Here is a 19,088-nt window from a genome sequence, read left to right as displayed (position 1 = left end):
TGCCGCTTCTACTAGACATAAAATGTCCAGAACTTACAAAGGACTATCACAGACTGGACTGAACAATGAAGAACTCTCAGTTCAATTTAATTTTGTGTTTGTATGATTTTGTGTAAATCCTATTTATTTAAATTATCCTCCAAGCCACCCAAAGGGGATGAAGGTCCCTGCTGAGTCCGGTTCCTCTCAAGGTTTCTTCCTGTAATTTTGAGGGAGTTTTTCCTTGCCACTGTCGCCCTTTGCTTGCTCAGTAGGGGTTTTTGGTCTGTTGGTCCTGGATTCTGTAAAGTTGCTTTGAGACAATGTCCATTGTAAAAAGTGCCATATACATAAATTTGACTGACTGACATTGTGAAATAACAGTAAGTCTGGTACGTGACTCCTTTATATGGGAGCAGCCGAAAAAGAAAAAATTCTGATCCTAATGTGCACTTTGGGGTTTTTTTTCTTTCTCCAGTCTCTTCATGAGATGAATGAAAATGCTGATGTGGCATCTAATGAAAATCGGGTCAAGGTGATGTCCGAGATCGAAACCTGTAGTGAGAAGCTTAAGGTAAGCAAGTGCAATTTAATATTTGGATATTACTCATCTTTTTTTTTTTTCTATACACTAGTCTAAACAAATGAAGCTGACAAATGTCTATATCTAAAAGCAGCTATTCCATTACAGGAGGCATGATTTGTTGTCATTTAGATAAAAGGAGAATATGACTGCTTTAAAATATAGTTCTTTAATGATCAGACATGCTCAGCCCCAGTATGAACAGTCTGATTTCTTGTCCTAAAGATGCCCCTTACTTGTTAACTACAAGTTTTTGATTTTCTAGCTCATTTAGTGGGTGATGTTGAGAACCGTTGCTCATGATTCTGAATCTGCCTCACACAGACTGCCTTCTTGAAGCTCCAGACCATCATCGATCGCCCAACACCGAAAGACTCTCTTGCTGAGGGAATTAACAGGGAATGGAGCTCGTTCTGTCAGCTGCTGCCTTTTATTCCAAAGACTCATAGAACAGTGTGCGCTAATCTTACCGCGAAAACGACACAGCTGAACGACGTTCTTGTGAAAACAGCGGTAAGTCAGTAAGAACAATAATAAGCCATTACAGTTTAGGATTATCTCAAAGAAAAGAATTAGAACCGTTTGAGAACCTGATTCTTATCTTTTATTTGTAAGCTGCTTCCGGAGTCACAGATTGTTGAATATATTTGTTTAGGAGACCCTGAAGAGGCTGGCACAGCGGCACAAGTCCCACTTCATGGTGCAGGTTCAACGTGACGTGGCTTCCTTTGAGGAGAGAAGGCTGCTGGACGTGCTCATACGGCGAGCACAAACACCTTCACAATCTCTCCAGACGCTCCAGGAGAACTTCCAGCAGATCTGGGACCAGAGACTGTCTGAGTTGTTGGGAAGACGCAAGCTCTATTTGCAGGTCAGCTTTTAGATGTTTTCATTTCCAACTTTAGGTTGCATACGTTTGCTTTCTGTACGTCTTATGATAAAAGGGTGAAACAGGTTATGCATTATTTCTGTCCTGACTGTTGATAGGACATGAAGAGCATTCTCGAGGTCCTGGAGGACGCTGCAGCCAAACACGCAGTCACGCTTTCAGAGGAACATCAGGCCCAGAGTCGCGCCTACGAGGAGATCAAGGCACTGAGCAGGACGGCTGACGCTGCTGCTATAATTCAGTTCTTCGAGCGAGAACTCGCACGCAGAGCAGCTTTGGTGGATCGGCTGAGAGTTTTCCGTAAAGTAAGACCAAGCTTAAATAAATAAATAAAACTGTTTTAGACTGTAGTGGCACTTGCTGGCATACTAGTGGCTGGTTCGATCCAGGTTTAAATCTCGATGCAGCTACACAGACATAAATGGCTGAGTCTGGGGTGGGGGTAGGCTGAAACCCTGCAGTGGTTTAGCACCCTCCACTGCTTTCATGGTGGAACCAGATCCATCGTCACCCTGACCAGGATAACTATGACTATTGAGGTAGATGATTAGTGGCAGTTACAGTTGTATGATTACTTCTGCTTATTAATGGTTTTACCTTGCAGGGTCTGCTGGACAAATACGACTCTGCAGTCTCGACCCTGAAGTCACTGGAGGCTGAATCCGAGCAGAGATTAAATGAGGAGAGACGTGATAACCTGACACTTCTGGCCGCGAACAATGTTGGGCAACCCAAAACTGAGGCTGAGCTCCTGCAGGACAAACAGCGGCTCACGCTCCAGCTACAACAGACACAAAAACAGATGGAGGTAACGGCACCGTCTTTCTTTCTCAACAGTGGCCCCTAATATCTGTTCTAGTTGGCGTCATGAGTGACTGAGGGTGTGTGTAGGCATGTATAGATAGATATTTGAGTGTATATCGAGTGCACATGCCATGTCAAAAACAAATGGATTTCTATGCGAAGAAAAAGGCTTCTCACACAACTCTAAATATGTCTGTGGGAATCTGTGCCCATTTGGTTCAGAGTGTTTGTATAACTGGGCACTGATGTTGGTCAAGAAAGCCTCGGTTGATGTTCCAGTTCATTCCAGAGCTGGAGTTTCTTTAGGCCAAGCTTTTCTTCATGTCTTTTCAGAGCTCGCCTTGTGCTTTTACAGTGGCAGAGTCATGCTGGAATAGGAAAGGGCCTTCCCTTAACTGTTGTGATGGTCATTTAATTTTCTTTACATAACTGATTTATTACAACTGTTATACCAATAAAAGTACAATACCAATAAAAGTCCATACAGTGCACGTGTCAAATTCAAGGCCCGAAAGCTTAAAAGACGTATGATTGTCTTAAAATACACTTTAAAATCATGAGTGATGTTGAAAATCATTCTAAAATGTACAAAAAGAGAAAACTAAAGCAGAAGGAGGAAATTTAATGAAAGATGGAAAGTAAAAACAAGTTTGTGCTTCAAGAAGAGAAACTGGTACGTCTCTTGTGTTATGAGGCGTGTCTGCTGTCAAAATCCCAAATGTATACTGTATATTTATAATGTATATCTACAGTTATATTGTACTACTTTACCACAAACACAGAATTTAGCCTCCACGACAAACAACAGATTGTTTAAGACTTAAAATGCGATATAGTGTGTTTACGTATTAATGATCTGACAAATTATCACCTAGTTAAGATTCCTACAATCATGTTGAATTAAGTGCGTACGTCTTAGCATGAGATTCCAAAAATACGGTTATTGTGTCCGTCAGGTTGTTCTAAAGAAAATGGAGGAGTTGAAAACTCAGGAAGATGTGTCCAACAAGAACCACGTCATCAGGCTTCAAGAGCTGAACTCTGACCTGAAGGAAAAGGAATACCTCATCCAGATCCTGCAGGCCAAGCTCAAAGAGACTGAGGTGCTTAAATGTGACTTACAGTTATAACCAAATACATTTCGAGCAGTTGTGGGGTCAGGGCATGTTTAACATGTTCCTATTACAATTAGAAAAATGTTTAGCATGATGTGGGGGTGTTATCAGCTTACCAAGGTTATAGCCATGAATTGAACATTGAGGGGTACACAGCTATCGGGAAAAGCCTTTTTTTTTTTTTTTTTTTTTTTTTTTTTATAAAGAGTTTAGAATTTTAGAATGGCCATTCTAAAACATTTTTGGCATATCAACTGATGGTAGTGCCGACAGATCCTAACAAAGCTTTACAATGCTACGTAGGTAGTGGACAATGTTTATCATTTTTATGTTAGCAAATTAGGGAAGGGAAGTTGAGTATATCTGAATCTAAATAAAAATATAAATGTATAAGCTTTGCAAATGTATGAAGTTGTTTAGCAAGCACACAGTTTGCTTTGTCACTTGGGATGACATCTTCATATCTGCATATTTAGTCAGGATATCGGGTCACATTGTTCAGTTTTTTTGTTTTTTCAAGACTCTTGCCAAGGTGAAGATGCCACCTAGTGCTGCTGAAATGGAGGCCATGAAAGACAAACTGATGAAGATGGAGCTGGACCACATCGCTGTAACTACTGGTCATGAAAAAGAGTACGGGTCTCTTATTTTGCCTTCCGTAGATTAAACTAAAAATCAGGAGCTGGTTTATTAATCATTCTCTTAATGGTTTGCAGGATCACACAGTTAACCTCGGTGCTGGAGCACAGAGAGGAGGTGAATCGCAAGCTGAAGGAGAATCTCAGGAAAACCCAGCAGGAGGACGAGCGCTCATGTAAGGGCCTCTGCACCGTATCGCACCGTTACATTCGTTTGGCTGACTTACGTAGTTGAATGTTCATGGTATTTCTGTTCTACTTAGTTGTGGAAGGAGAGGAACCTCATCCTAAAGCAGGTACCCACACCAAAACTCATGCTGGGCTCAAAGAGAAGAAGATTGACGAGTTGGAGAGGAAGACTGCACACTTTGAAAGGTAACCATGGTTAAAAACTAAAGTGAAATGACGATACCCATAACATAGCCCACCATACACACTGTGTGGTGATTAAAGTAACATTCGTGTTTCACACTGAGTTTTGCACACGTTCGGTAGTGGTTTCCATTCGTGCCCTACAGGGACTGAGATCTCTCCAGATTTTCTGAATCTTTTCACAATATTATGTAAGGTAGATGGTAAAAGACCTCAATTATTTGCGGTCTTGCATTGAGAAATGTTTTTATTTGAACTGATTGATGCTCTGATGAATTTCTTTGTATTAGCGTTCTTCTTTCAAGATGTGCACTAGTTTCTACAAGGGATTTTTAAAAAATGTCATTTATTTCTCAGCCTTGTAAGCAAGCAGCAAGAAGAGATCAGTAAATGGAAGAGCCGAGCTTATAAGCTGAGGGAAAGCAAAAAGGAAGCTCCTCATTCCCCACGCACACCGAGCAAGAGACATCCTCCACTGACAGAAACAGAAGTGAACTCCCCCAAGAAAGTGTTCCTCGACTCTCCAAAAAGCAAGTTCTTCGACGTCCGTGCTGGAGCAGAGGCCGTTTCGCTGAAGTGCCCCAAACAGTTCTTTGATAACTCCAGCCTGGGAACCATGCCAGGTACGGCACAGTTATGAGTCTCATTCTTTTTGGTCATCGTTTTTGTTAAGCAGATTTATTTGCAAAATTTGCACTTGACATTTTCTTTATCAGAAGTCTCGTGTACACCAGTTGAAGCTACTACAGATGAATCTTCAGAAAGCGATGAGGGTAACCCACTGTGTAATGGTTTTGCACTAAAGTTTGCCTGACTAACGCACTGGGGGTGTAATAACTTTTACGTTTCACAGTTTGGACTGGTGTAGGTGCAAAACTACATTTGTGGTGCTGTCGGGTTTCAAGGATTCTGTTACTTCTGTCTAATGTGAAGGGCTTGATCATTATCTGATTGAGTGAATTTAATGTAAAAAAAAAAATTATTTATGGAATGGGAATTGTTCTTATATAGCACCTAACACACTTATTTGTGGTGATAGATTCCAATATTGTATTTATATTAACACTAAACCCAGGAAAAAATTGTATTATTAACACAATCATAATGTTCTGCAAGTGTGCACATCAAAAATATATATTCGTCTTTAGCTATGTTAGAAAAGTTATAACTGGCTACAAACTTCCTGGGGTGGGGTGGGGTGGGGTGGATTGGGGGGGCTCTGGCTTAGTGGGTAGCACTGTCACCTCACAGCAAGAAGGTCCTGGGTTCAATCCCCAGGTGGGGTGGTCCAGGTCCTTTTTGTGTGGAGTTTGCATGTTCTCCCTGTGCCTACGTGGGTTTCCTCCAAGAGCTCTGGTTTCCTCCCACCGTCCAAAGACGAGCAAGTGAGGTGAATTGGAGACACTAAATTGTCCATGAGTGACTACCGTTCCTGTCATGAATGTAACCAAAGTGTAAAACATGACGTTAAAATCCTAATAAACAAACAAATTTGTTGAACTGAATCAAAATTGGCTTAGGTTACAGAAAAAACTTACCTCCTTTGGGCTTTGACCACTTATTAATGAATCTAATAAATACCATATAAATGTGGCTAAAAAAAATTTTTAAGTGTAATTTCCTTATTTGATAATTGTCTTTTATGTGGGGAAACTTTGCATCTTAGACTTTACACTGCAAGTTCCAAACATGATTGGATTTAAGGAACACTCATGGTGTGACAATCCAATATTGTATTTATATTTACCTTGTACTATGTTGTAAGTTATTGATAGATTATACAAGAGCCCACTGTTGATGCTACAATCATGAGTAAAGACTTGAAAAGCCATATGAACATATGAAGTTTCTAACCATAGTTTAAAAATTGGAGGGAGATGAAAAAAGATGCCTAAAGTATCAATGTAAACAATGTATTTCTCGGGTCGCTCAGGTGGTGCAGCGGTAAAAACACACGCTGGAAGCAGAGCTGGGATCTCGAATACATCGTATCGAATCTCAGCTCTGCCCGTCGGCTGAGGCTGAGCAGCCACATGAACAACGATTGGCCTGTTGTTCAGATATGGGCGGGACTAAGCCGGATGATCTCTCTCATGACTGGTGCAATTACGACCTCTGCTGGCTGATTGATGGCACCTGCACAGAGATGAGAAGAGTGCTCTCAGGGTGTGTGTCTCTGTACACAACGCTGAGCTGCACTGCACTCGTCAAAGTGCAGGTGATGAGATGCATACGGCTGCTGCCTACGTGTCGGCGGGGGCGTAGGTTAGCTTTGTTCTCCTCGATCAGAGCAGGGATCGGTATTGGTGGAGAAGAAGCATGACGCAATTGGGCCATTGGACATGCTAAAAGGGAAAAACAATGTATTTCTCAACCAAGATTTTAGATTTAAAAGTTCTTAAAGTTCCCATTCCTAAGTATTCAGAAATAGTTTAATACTAAAATCATAATAAAATGTTTATTTCCTTGGCTAAATATGATGTTTGTTTTTTTTAGATCCTCCAGTCACCTCCAGTGGGGGAAATGTGGACAGCTGGTTTCACATTCCAAACTCTTCACCACGCAAGACAAACACTAACATGGATGCAAACGGATGTCCAACACAGTGACCGTTGTTCTTATTATTAATGTAATTATTTTAACGTTAACGTCTGTCCACTGTTTGTCTTCTGTTTTTGTGATTTAATTTTGTCTCGACTAGCAAACTTAATAACCCTTTATCTAACGTTTGAATTAAATATGTTCAACTTGTTGCTTTTGCAACAAATTTATTACATTATACGTTGTAATTTCTTATGCTGAAATAAAATAAGATTTTTTTTCTATTATTGTTGATTTTGTTTACATCTGATTAGTGCATTAGTGATTATGTTTGATTTCTAACAGTTCGCCCACCAGAACTGATACGGTGGTCTTGCGATCGTGTGTGTGTGCAAACTAGGGTTGCCAATTGTCCCGTAAAATACGGAATTGTTTCTTATTTGGAAACTAAACGTGGTGTTCTGTATTGAACTGATATGGGATGCGCTTTGTTCCGTACTTTTATCAATGGGAGAGAAACGCTGCCGATTAGACTGAGACAGGGCGTGGGAATTAGAAAGTGTTTGGATATTATTTTAAGTAGTGTCCACTTTTAGGGGCGGCACCATGGCTCAGTGGGTAGCACTGAAAATGATGACGACCCTGTACTGTTGCACATCTTAAGACGTGTTTGCAGGAAGAACAGGACACAATAAAATCTGAAACACTAAATCACTTGGTCTCCTCAGTGCCCAAATGAAATAAACACCAAAGTAAATGTAATAAAGTATACTGTAGTAGTGACTATACAGGAACTAATTATAATAATAATAATTCTGTCCTTATTCAGGGGTGCAGTACAGGGTTCGAGTTCGTATTATTTATGTATGGGGACGTAATGTTAGACATCCATTACTTGTCAGGATGCATAACTAGGGGGAGCAGCGTTGTGAAGGGAGACCATGAAAACCATAAAAATTAAATATATACATATAATGTTGGCTCGGGATGAAAAAGTAAAAATTGAGATCACAGGCAGGAGAACAGACAGCGTTTAAGTCCTTGTTCAGGGGCCCAACAGTGCTAACTGTGGGGCTTCAACCGGGTACCTTCTGATTCCAAAAAAAAAAAAAAAAAAACTGAAGATGAAAATGATTCAAATGTGACAGACTGTCTATATGGAAAGAAGAAACAGAATTGAAAAGAAATAAAAAGAATTTTACTGAAGTTATCAGTGTTATTTGCTGTTATATGGTGAATATATACAATAAGATAGAAATTAATTAAATAATTCATTATTAGAACTGTTCTGTTCAGTGGTTCTAGTACTGATTACATGTCGAGGACTGGAGAAAAGACTTTTTGATTTTCTTTACTCTTGTTCATGTTATAAAATATCGTATTTATCCATCGTCCTGATGTGATCCTGACATCCAACAGGAGCAGGGCCCAGAATTCTTAAACTGATAAAATACACAATAATGCCACTGAATAACTGAATAACGAGGTTTAATCCTGTAAAGAAGAGATTTCTGATTTCTCTGAGTTTTCTTGTCATTATGTGTGATTACGTGTAGAATTGGTGATTAAATCCATTCTGTGGTTTTGATAAAAGCAACAGCGCAGCAGCGTTCGCCTCTTCAGATCAAACGTGCGGCTCAAACAGGACCTGCTCTGAAACCAGCCACATGATACAGAGCTGTTCTCAGAGGGCAGAGGTCACTTTGTCGTTGTCGTCCACTTGTACAGATCTGGTTTCTTTCTTTAAAATATCTGATGCTCTGCGGATGCTGCAGTGGTTCTGTTGCTCCTAATAAAAGTAAAGGAAAAAGATTTAGGTCATTAAACAAAACATCTTTTCAGCTACACAAGCTTTTGTATTGTGAGTTTTTGTCCTGCTGTATAAGCTAGTTATGCCTCGGCTTTAACCCACGGCCAGATTGCCTCACGTTCCCCTGAAATAATTTCCTATAGACAGTACACATTTATTGTTCAGTTAATAATAAGTCAAGCCGCTCAGGTGGTGCAGCGGTAAAAACACACGCTGGAACCAGATCTGGATCTCGAATACATCGTATCGAATTTCAGCTCTGCCTTGCTGGCTAAGGCTGAGCGGCTACATGAACAACAGTTGGCCTGTTGTTCAGATATGGGCGGGACTAAGCCGGATAGGGTCTCTCTCTCATGACTGGTGCGCCTGCACAGAGATGGGAAAGGAGTGCTCTCAGGGTGTGTTCCTCTGTACACGCAGCTAAGCTGCACTGCACTTGTCAAAGTGTAGGTGATAAGATGCATACGGCTGCTGCCCACGTGTCGGAGGGGGCGTGGGTTAGCTTCGTTCTCAATCAGAGCAGGGATCGGCATTGGTGGAGAGGAAGCATGACGCAATGGGGCAATTGAACGCGCTAAAAAAGGAGGAAGGGGGAGAAAATGCATGAAGAAAATATTTTAAATAATAATAATGTCATTCAGGTTCTGACTCAGCAAAGCACCCTTAAGCAACAATATTTTTACTATTAAACACTATAATTGATTTTCCCTTTGTTGCCAAAAACACTATTTTATTAGGTTTGTGGAGTTTCCTTCTTGTCTCTTTCAGATCATGAGCGGGACTACTCCAGGCTGCTGACGTCTGCAGGTCTTTAGATGTTTTTTTTTTTAATATTTTTTATGTTTTTGATATTTTTCCACAAATTCACGCACACCCACACACACACATTTCAGTTCATTTTTAAATAGAAACCATGAAACACATCAGTAAGATTTTATGCTTTTACCTCGTGTGTTTTGAACACATCCTCATTTGTGTCCTCATTAGTCAAACTGTGATGGAATAGAAACAGAAAAACTGGTTTTCATTTTATGTTTCAGTGTTTTCCAGCATTGTACGAAATCATTACTGATATAAAACTACAACCCCAAATCAGAAAAAGTTGGGACAGTATGGAAAATGCAGATAAAATAAAAAAAACACAGTGTTCTTTACATTTACTTTGACTTTTATTTGATGTCAGACAGGATGAACCTGAGATGTTTCATGTTCTATCTGCTCAACTTCCTTTCATTTATTAATAAACATTCATTCCTGCATTTGAGACGGGGGCAATTTAGGGCTAGTAATGAGGTGAAAAAAACTATACAATGATGTAACTCCAAACAGGTGATTGTAATCATGATTTGGTACAAAAGCAGCATCCAGGAAAGGCTGAGAGTCTTTGATGAGCAAAGATGATCAGAGGATCCAGTTTGTCAACAAATGTGTGAGAAAATGATTGAAATGTTTAAAAACAATGAACCTCAAAGAAAGATTGGAAGGGATTTGCATATTTCTCCCTCTAATGTGCATAGTATCATTAAACGCTTCAAGGAATCGGGAGGAATTTCAGTGTGTAAAGCCCAAAGGCTCAAGCTGAAGCTGAACGCCCGTGATCTTCAATCTCTCAGACGCCGCTGCTTCAAGAACCGCTTCAAGAACACTCAATAATATCTGATATAACCACATGGGTGAGGGATTACTTTAGCAAACCTTTATCAAGCTCTACAATACAGAGTTACTGCACAAATGCTACTTAAAACTTTACTGTGCAAAAAAGAAGCCTTATGTTAACCATGCCCAGAACCGGCGACGACTTCTTGGGGCTCGGGGCATCTAGGATGGACCATCACACAGTGGAAACGTGTATTGTGGTCAGATGAATCAGCATTCCTGGTCTTTTTTGGAAAAAATGGATGCCATGTGCTCCGAACCAAAGACGAAAAGGACCATCCAGACTGTTAATGTCTGTTAATGTTACTGTTAATGTCTCAAAATGTCTTAAGTGTGGTGAAAAGGAATAGCACCATTACAAAGTGCTAAATGCTTTATTGTCAACTTTTTTGGAATGTGTTGCAGGCCTGAAATGCAGGAATGGATGTTTATTAATAAATTAAATGAAGTTGAGCAGATAAAACATGAAATATCTCAGGTTCATCCTGTCTGACATCAAATAAAAGTCAAAGTAAATGTAAGAAACTGTGTTTTTTTTATTAATTGCATTTTCCATGCTGTCCCAACCTTTTCTCATTTGGGGTTGTACTTTGATTCAAAAATTCAGTACTCACACTTCACGTCTCTGTTGTTCTATGATGATCCGTTCTTTATCCGGCGACGTTCCCTTCATCTTTTTAAATCTGAATCGGTAAAAAAACGATTTAAGTTACACAAACGCAGCATCACACGTTTCCATGATTAAAGAAACAGGACGGATCCATTAACTTCATAATGAAGAGAAAGTTTATTACGATCCACAGAGGGCGGCATGTTGGCTAAGTGGGTAGCACTGTCGCCTCACAGCAAGAAGGTCCTGGGTTCGATCCCCAGGTATGGGCGGTCCAGGTCCTTTCTGTGTGGAGTTTGCATGTTCTCCCCGTGTCCGTGTGGGTTTATTCCAGGTGCTCAGGTTTCCTCCCACAGTCCAAAGACGTGCAAGTGAGGTGAACTGGAGATACTAAATTGTCCAGGACTGTGTTTGATATAACCTTGTGAACTGATGAATCGTGTGTAATGAGTAACTACCGTTCCTGTCATGAATGTAACCAAAGTGTAAAACATGACGTTAAAATACTATAAACAAACAAACAATCCACAGAAGTTGCATAATACCACTTTCATCTTATTTCACTGATTCCTAATCTTAATTTCCTGCTCCTTCCAAGAATGCAAGGAAAGAAAAGTCGCCACATCCAGATCAGTGTCGCTGTGGGTCCAGTTACCCCAGAACATACCCCAAACGGATCGCCAATCCAGTGGGATAGCATAATTTACCGCTGCACCACCCAAGCCCCTTAAAGCAGGGGTGTCCAAACTTTTCTTGTTGGGGGCCGGATGGAGTAAAAAATTCCACTTCCTTTTGATTTAAGTGACTGATGATCGATTGTTGACAGCGTCGTGTAAACTGAGATTTTGCAGATTTCACTCACCAGTTTATAATCCTAATGAGAAGATTATTATACTTCTTTAAATGAAACATACCCACTTCCCTCTAAACTCAGTGAAAAATATTCATTTTCTCAGCGTGCCTGAAATCTTTAAAGAGTTTATCTAAAAACTGGAGAACATTAATGCTTTGAGTCACATTCAAGCATTTTTTTTTTTTTTATCTGACAAAATTGAATGCGCTAAATCGGGAGGAAAATGGGGAGAAAATACATAACAAAAATAAATAAACGGTGAATGTATCTGCCAATTAAGACACCAGAGGAAACCCACATGGACACAGGGAGAACATGCAAAGTCCACACAGAAAGGACCCTGACCACACAGCCAGGGAATTGAACCCAGACCCCTCCTGCTGTTTGGTGAGGTGACAGTGCTACCCACCATCTGTTTACTTTTTAGCGAAAGTCAAAAGATACCACACTTGGTTTGTGCACTGAAGAATTAAAATTATTTCGAAACTGAAGTTTTTTAAACATAAAATCTCCATTAAAACACACACACATGCACACACACACACACACAAAATGACCTGGAAGGTTCACAGTCATAATAGCAATTTTCCCTCTTAATTTAATATTGAATGTGATTAAGTACAAGTGGTGACTCCTGTGTGTCCATGTAAATAAGGCTAGTTTGACTAAATAAATGTAAACGGTGCTAAAAAGTAGTTACATTTCCGGGTGTAACTTAAACCTGATATCTGTATTAAGTTTATCTTTTTGGCATTATGAGTTCCCACTCATGCACAAAGACCTAAAGAGAAGAAAACTACAAACTAACAACACAATTTAATTGAAATCAGACAAACACAAAACGAACAAAATGCCACATTGGAATGTAAAAAGTTTGTAATTTACTTACTTGACCACGCCCACCACCAGCACAACTATCAGCGCTATGAGGCTGAACGCTAACAGCAAACCCAGAACCAGAGCGGCCGTGTCGTCAGAGTCTCCCGACTTCCTGTCATCCACTTTCTCCAGTTCCACTTCAGAACCAAACACTTTCTCCAGTTCAGCTTTCACACTCTCACTCTCGCTCTCCAGCTTCCTGTACACATCACACGTTCAGCTCAATACTTATTCATTCATTCATTACTGCCTTGTTCTGAATGAGGTCGCTGTGGGTCCAGAGCCACCCAGGAAACTAGAGTATCTGTAGTATCACTGATGCAGTTGTTCATCTGCCCCCACTGACTCTCCACAATGATCCAGAACAAGCTGTCAGTCAGTATTTAATGAATATTTTAGTAAATATGAGAAGCTATTACTCTAGCTCACTAATTCTAAGATCCAGGTTCTGTAAATGAAACCTTTGTAAGATCATCGCTAAATTTAAACAACAGGCCGATCGTTGTTCATGTGGCCGCTCAGCCTTAGCCGGCAGGCAGAGCTGAGATTCGATACGATGTATTCGGTTCCAGCGTGTGTTTTTACCGCTGCACCACCTGAGCGGCCAACCAAAAGTATTCTGACACCAGACCGTAAGCTTGTTGGACGTCCCATTACAAAAACAAAGGTTATTAAAATAGAGCAACCTCCACTACTCCTCTGAGAAGGCTTCTCAACAGACTTAAAAGTTTGTCTGTGGGAATTTGTGCCCATTCAGTCAAAAGAGGACAGCAAAGTGAGCCAAAGCTGTTCAGGGCTCTGCAGTTTCTTTAAACCTAGCTTTATCATGTCTTTATATTTATAGAGCTTGCTTTGTGCTCTTACAGAGGCACAGTCATGCTGCAACAGAAAAGGACCTTCCCTAAACTGTTGCTGCCAAGTTGAAAGCATGTAATTTCCTTTATATAATTGTGTTTTTACACCTCTTGGCAGCTGTTGAGGCTGAAAAGCATGATTTCAAAATAGAAGGGGTGTCCCAATGCTTTTGTCCATGTACTGTATGTCTGTGGAGAAATGTTTCAGCATTTATCTGCTACGTATGATTTCATTCAAACAATTTAATGCAGTTTGATTTTATTATTACAATTTTAATCATGGCTACGCTTATGTGTGTTTAGTTTTTCTGTATATGACTGTAAATCTGCTAAACCTTATGAACTTTAGCACTGGACCGTGTGTTGTGGTGTGTACGTACTTCAGCACCTCCTCGGCACTGATGGCCCCGGTGATCGTATCTTCTGCTATAAAGCTGATGTAAGTCCTGGCTGATGTTTTCCTCACCAGTGTGAACATTTGAGCTTGGGTCACAGCTCTCACGCTGATGATGTTTACTCTCCAGCCGAGTATTTTCTCCAGAGATCTGAGAGAGGAAAATATTTCAGCAACTTATAACTGTAATCAGAATCAGAATCAGAATCAGAATCGGGCTTTATTGGCCAAGTATGCTCACACATACAAGGAATTTGCTTTTGGTTACACAGATGCTTGCAGTGCACGAAAAATACAATACAGACAATCTTATTCACACAGCTCACTCTCTCTCTAACACACACATTCATACCTGTAAACATAGAAAACATTGTAAACATTTAGCATGTGCAATTTACATTGTAATTTTAAAAAGGTGCAGTTTTGTGCAATATAAAAACTATAGAAAATATAAAAATATATAACTATGAAATGCAAGTAAAGGTGAAAATCCTGTGTATGCCATTACATAAATGAAATAGGTAGTTTTTGATGTGCAAGTGTCCCGAGTATTAACAGTACAGTAGTGTTCAATTGTTCATGAGCGTAATGGAGTTTGGATAAAAGCTTCTCTGTAGCCTGGTCGTTCGGGTCTTCATGTGGCTGAAGCGTCGGCCTGATGGAAGGCACCGAAACAGGTGATGACCAGGGTGAGACGGGTCAGTGATGATTTTCTCTGCACGCTTCCTGGTTCTGGAGGCATGCAGGTCCAGCAGTGTGGGCAGCTTTACACCGATGGTCCTCTCTGCAGACTTGATGATGCGCTGCAGTCTCTTGGTGTCATGTTTTGTGATAGCGCTGCCCCACACTGTGATGGATGTGGTGACGATGGACTCTATGAGTAATAGTAATATAGCTGATAACAGTGCATGCAATTAAGGGTTAGGAGTCTTGCTCAGGGGCCCAACAGTGGCAAATTGGTGCTTCTGAGGCTTGAACCAGTGACCTTTGGATCACTAGTACAGCACTTTAACTAATGAGCCATCTCTATCGTATCTTCTTTAACAGAATTGTGCTCATTCATTACAGAAACACACAAATTATGCGGTAAATTGAACCTGAACTGTTTATCACATCCCAAAGTCACACATTATACTTACTCCTGAGTTTCTGAAATTTTCTTCTCAACAGTGTGAACTGGCTGGTTCAGCGTAATAAGAACCACGTTTTCACTGCTGCTGTGTTTTACATGAACCTGGAAAAGACGCACAAAGACTTTTAAGCCGTGTGAAGAAAATGTTAATTCTTAATAACTGTTGCTCACAGTTTTACGACTAACAGATCCTGTAGTAGCTGTCTTCAAACAGTTCCTGTTTCCTACCTAAGTAACATCTGTCAACATGTGAAATTTCCCACTGTCCCACAAAGACATTTGTCTTCATGTATATATTCTCTTTCTTTGGGTGGGTCGCGCTGCTCAGGTTTCTATGTGAGGCTTGTCAGTGCAATCCTTCTCCGCAGACAAGAATAAACCTCTTTTCTACTTACAATCCTGTCTTCAAGGTAATTATTAAATTAATTTGGCACCCCAGATGGTCAGTTCGTTTGGGTTTGGCCTGACCGACAGACGAGCTTGAGGACGCTCGTGGAGATCTAAAATTTATCTTCATCCTTTACCTTATTTTTTTTATTTTTTTATTTTTTTAATGCATTTTCTCCCCTTTTTTCTCCCCCTTTAGCGCGTCCAACTGCCCAATTGTGTCATGCTCCCTCTCCACCAATGCCGATCCCTGCTCTGACCGAGGAGATCAAAGCTAACCCACGCCCCCTCCACACGTGGGCAGCAAGCCGTATGCATCTTATCACCCACACATTGACGAGTGTTGTGCCACCTAGCGTTGTGTACGGAGAGACACACCCTGACAGCACTCTTTCCTCATCTCTGTGTAGGCGCCTCTAATGAGCCAACAGAGGTCATAATTGCACCAGTCTGACAGAGTCTGACCCCATCCGGCTTACTCCCGCCCATCTGAGCAACAGGCCAATCGTTGTTCATGTGGCTGCTCAGCCTCAGCCGGCAGGTAGAGCTGAGATTTGATACGATGTATTCGAGATCCCAGCTCTGGTTGCAGCGTGTGTTTTTACCGCTGCGCAACCTGAGCGGCCTATTACCTTATTCGTCTTCCCTACGCTACTGTATGTACTCATACAGGTGAGACTGAATTCTTAGTTTCTTGTAAATACGTTGTACCACAGCTGTCACAGTGAACAGCATTTCAACAAAGTGACGAATCCTATTCAGAGCTATTCATCACCAAAGCCGTAATCAATATACAGTAAATTGCACAGCACACCAAAAATGTTCCTCCACCCCCGGCATACTGATATAAAAATAATAAATAAACATTTATCCATCAGTTCCCATCAGTTGTTAATATGGCAGGAATGTATTAAAATGACAGGAACCCACTTTTTGTTTTATTTTCTTCTTTCTGTTTCTAATTGTGTTTATATTTAAAAAAAAATACAATGAACTCGATTAGTGAAAACATTTAAAGATTTAATCCCAGTGCTGTTTGGTGTTCCTGGACATACTGCAACCCTGACCAAGACAACATGTCTCAGTAATATCAGTAAGACATATTTTATGTGCAGTGATGGCGCGGACTCACCTGTATTTTAACAGTAGCAGACAGTCCGAGTTTATCTGTTGCTTTCACGTGTGTGGTTATCATCATCCCACCCAATTCTGTCACATCCTGTACGTAAACCAGACCAGAGGAGCTCTCGACTCCCAGCAGTGAACTGGACTCCTGTAGAGTGTAACTGAGCCCCTCACCATCGCCGACGTCAGGGTCCGACGCCTGCACCCACACAAACCTGGATTAAGCTCAGCCTGATGTGTAACATTTAAAGCAGAAGTAAAACACTGGACCAGTTCCATCCTGTCCACCTCTCTGGCTGGACAGATACCTGTACTGTACAGGCGTGATTACCTTTACTGTTACTACTGGGAATCTGAACGGGGAGATACTGAAGAGTTCTGCTGTGTACTGTTCACTGGTGAATTCAGGACTCTCGTTCACGTCTTCTACCTGAACCAGAACCTACAAGAAGAAAGAGATGAGAACAATCCGGTTAGACACACTGAACACAGGGAGGCATAACAAGTGAGGATTTTATATAAAGTGCAGACAAACAAGGCGCTCGGGTGGCACAGCGGTTAAGTCACTAGCCCACTACTGCTGAGCTCTAGGCATTCAGGGTTCGAATCACAATGGTGCATGGACATGATTGGCTAATGTCTGAGGAGGGGAGGGATGACTGAAACAGCCGAGCCATTGGGAAGTGCACTCGTCAGTGTGCTCTCAGCACTGGTCCCAAGCCCAGATAGAAATAGTTGTGTCAGGAAGGGCATCAGGCATAAAAATGGACTTGGACCAGATCTCTCTAAGTACGGGAGCAGCAGTATTTTTACATTTTAAACTAAATGTATAAGATATTAAATCTATGACTGTTGGTGTGGATTAGTCCTCAGATTAGTACCATTGCCACTGCAGTGTTGGGTGGGCTCCTGCTGTCGGTCGCTTCCACTTTGAGGATGTACTTTTCCTCTTCTTCCTTATCCAGTGACTTCAGGGTTCTGATGAGACCCTTTTTGTCGAGGGAGAACAGGTCTGTGTGTGAGATCAGCTGGTAGGAGACCTCGATCTCCCCGCTTCCTGGTATGGCCTGGACCTCACCCACTACCGTCTCTGCTGGTTCGTTCTCTTTAACTGAGAAGTAGTAGGTGGAGTTCCTGAAGACGAGGCCATCGGACAAAGAGTCGCTTCTCAGCTCGATCAAGACCGTCGCTAATGAGAGAGAAAAATGGTGAGATCATTCCACCTACACGAGGCCTCCATGAGCTAGAATCTATTGAAATCCATGAGCTGTGTCCATCTAAAAATACATGTTAACAGTTTTTTCTTGCGGTGTTGAGAAACAGTGAACGTGTGGTTTGTTTTTTTCTGCTCAGACCTGTATCATTCAGCGGCGGTGATCCGTGATCCTCTGCTATAACCATCAGCTCTATCTCCATGTCCTTAGTGAGGTCAGGGAGGTCAGGGCTCCAGGTAATTGCTCCTGTCTCAGGATCCAGATCCACCAGGTCAGAGCCAGAAGAGAATCTAGAAGTAGAAAAAAAAATTTTTGGACACTGGTCAATATGCCCCAGCCGCGCTAACCCATCGGTGCTACCAGCTGGTCAGATGTCTACACACAGACGTGATTGGCTATGTGGTTTACATTCTCCCCTCCTATTAAATCATTTAAAAATGACATTGAACACCTGCAGGTTAGATGTTATGTTCACTTGCAGGTTAGATGTTATGTTCAGCATCATATCCCAAATTACATTTCCAAACCTGCCGCTCCCCCAATTTCAGATTTTTTTCTCTCAAGTCCCCTCATACGTCATTTAATTACTCAGTTTGTGTCACTTGTATCTCCATCCCCAGATACCAGTTAGTACAGGGAGGAATGGGCCAGGGAAAATGGTACAGAGCAGGACTGGAGCGAAAGCTTGTCTAGAGTTCCACAATGCTCTGTTAACTCAAGGTATAGATTAATGCAGTTCAAAGTGCTTCACAGATTCTACTTTTCAAAAACCAGATTAAGTAAAACATATCCTTCTGTTTCTCCTTTGTGTGATAAATGCAAAACTGCACAGGGCACTCTAGCTCACCTGTTTTGGTTTTGTCCTGTACTCCACAGCTTTTGAACCAATATTTTCTCACTGTTGTCAGATGTATTTTATGGTCGCATTTATCCCAGTGTTGCCCTAGCACTCTGACTCTGACTCAATGAACTCTCTTTCACCAGCACAACAGCAGGTTCTTATGACCGGCATGGTTGCAGCTAAGAAAATTATTCTTCTAAACTGGAAATTTTCTCAGGCTCCAAGTCTCAGAAGATGGCTATCTGAGATGACCAAGGTTGCTCAACTAGAACAGTTAAGGTGCTCCAGTGCAGTTGCACTGGGGCGATCCCTTTCTGTTTGGAGGGCATTTATGGATGTACTTAAGAGGCCATAATCTTATTTTATTTTATTGTATTTTACTTATTTATTATAATTTTTTCTTTTTTAATAT

The 19,088-nt window shown here is 41.1% G+C and overlaps 1 protein-coding gene and 1 long non-coding RNA gene across 4 annotated transcripts in view; one reads left to right on the top strand and one right to left on the bottom strand.

The window, feature by feature from the left end:
- The window catches only part of cenpe (centromere protein E), a 36,868-nt gene extending 29,660 nt beyond the window's left edge, over positions 1–7,208 (top strand). For both annotated transcript variants that reach the window (XM_063010366.1, XM_063010365.1), the window contains 11 exons: positions 458–553; positions 887–1,075; positions 1,218–1,433; positions 1,550–1,756; positions 2,056–2,259; positions 3,212–3,358; positions 3,891–4,003; positions 4,087–4,184; positions 4,272–4,383; positions 4,738–5,003; positions 6,877–7,208. In XM_063010366.1, the coding sequence (XP_062866436.1) occupies positions 458–553; positions 887–1,075; positions 1,218–1,433; positions 1,550–1,756; positions 2,056–2,259; positions 3,212–3,358; positions 3,891–4,003; positions 4,087–4,184; positions 4,272–4,383; positions 4,738–5,003; positions 6,877–6,989 (1,761 nt within the window). In that variant the 3' untranslated portion in view covers positions 6,990–7,208. The remainder of the gene's footprint in view (positions 1–457; positions 554–886; positions 1,076–1,217; positions 1,434–1,549; positions 1,757–2,055; positions 2,260–3,211; positions 3,359–3,890; positions 4,004–4,086; positions 4,185–4,271; positions 4,384–4,737; positions 5,004–6,876) is intronic.
- Positions 7,209–8,149: 941 nt separating this feature from the next.
- LOC134329437 (uncharacterized) lies at positions 8,150–12,799 on the bottom strand. 2 transcript variants are annotated; one of them, XR_010014872.1, is made up of 4 exons: positions 12,740–12,799; positions 11,002–11,070; positions 9,678–9,723; positions 8,150–8,710 (listed from the first exon to the last, which is right to left on the bottom strand). It is a non-coding gene; the product is annotated as an uncharacterized LOC134329437 (long non-coding RNA). The 2 variants fall into 2 exon arrangements; XR_010014871.1 differs by lacking the exon at positions 12,740–12,799 and adding an exon at positions 11,182–11,301.
- Between the last annotated feature and the right edge of the window lie 6,289 nt (positions 12,800–19,088).

Source organism: Trichomycterus rosablanca, chromosome 15 (assembly GCF_030014385.1).
Source record: "Trichomycterus rosablanca isolate fTriRos1 chromosome 15, fTriRos1.hap1, whole genome shotgun sequence".
Lineage (NCBI taxonomy): Eukaryota > Metazoa > Chordata > Actinopteri > Siluriformes > Trichomycteridae > Trichomycterus > Trichomycterus rosablanca.
Note: the sequence above shows the minus strand (reverse complement) of the source record. Positions and strands in the feature narration are given on the sequence as shown.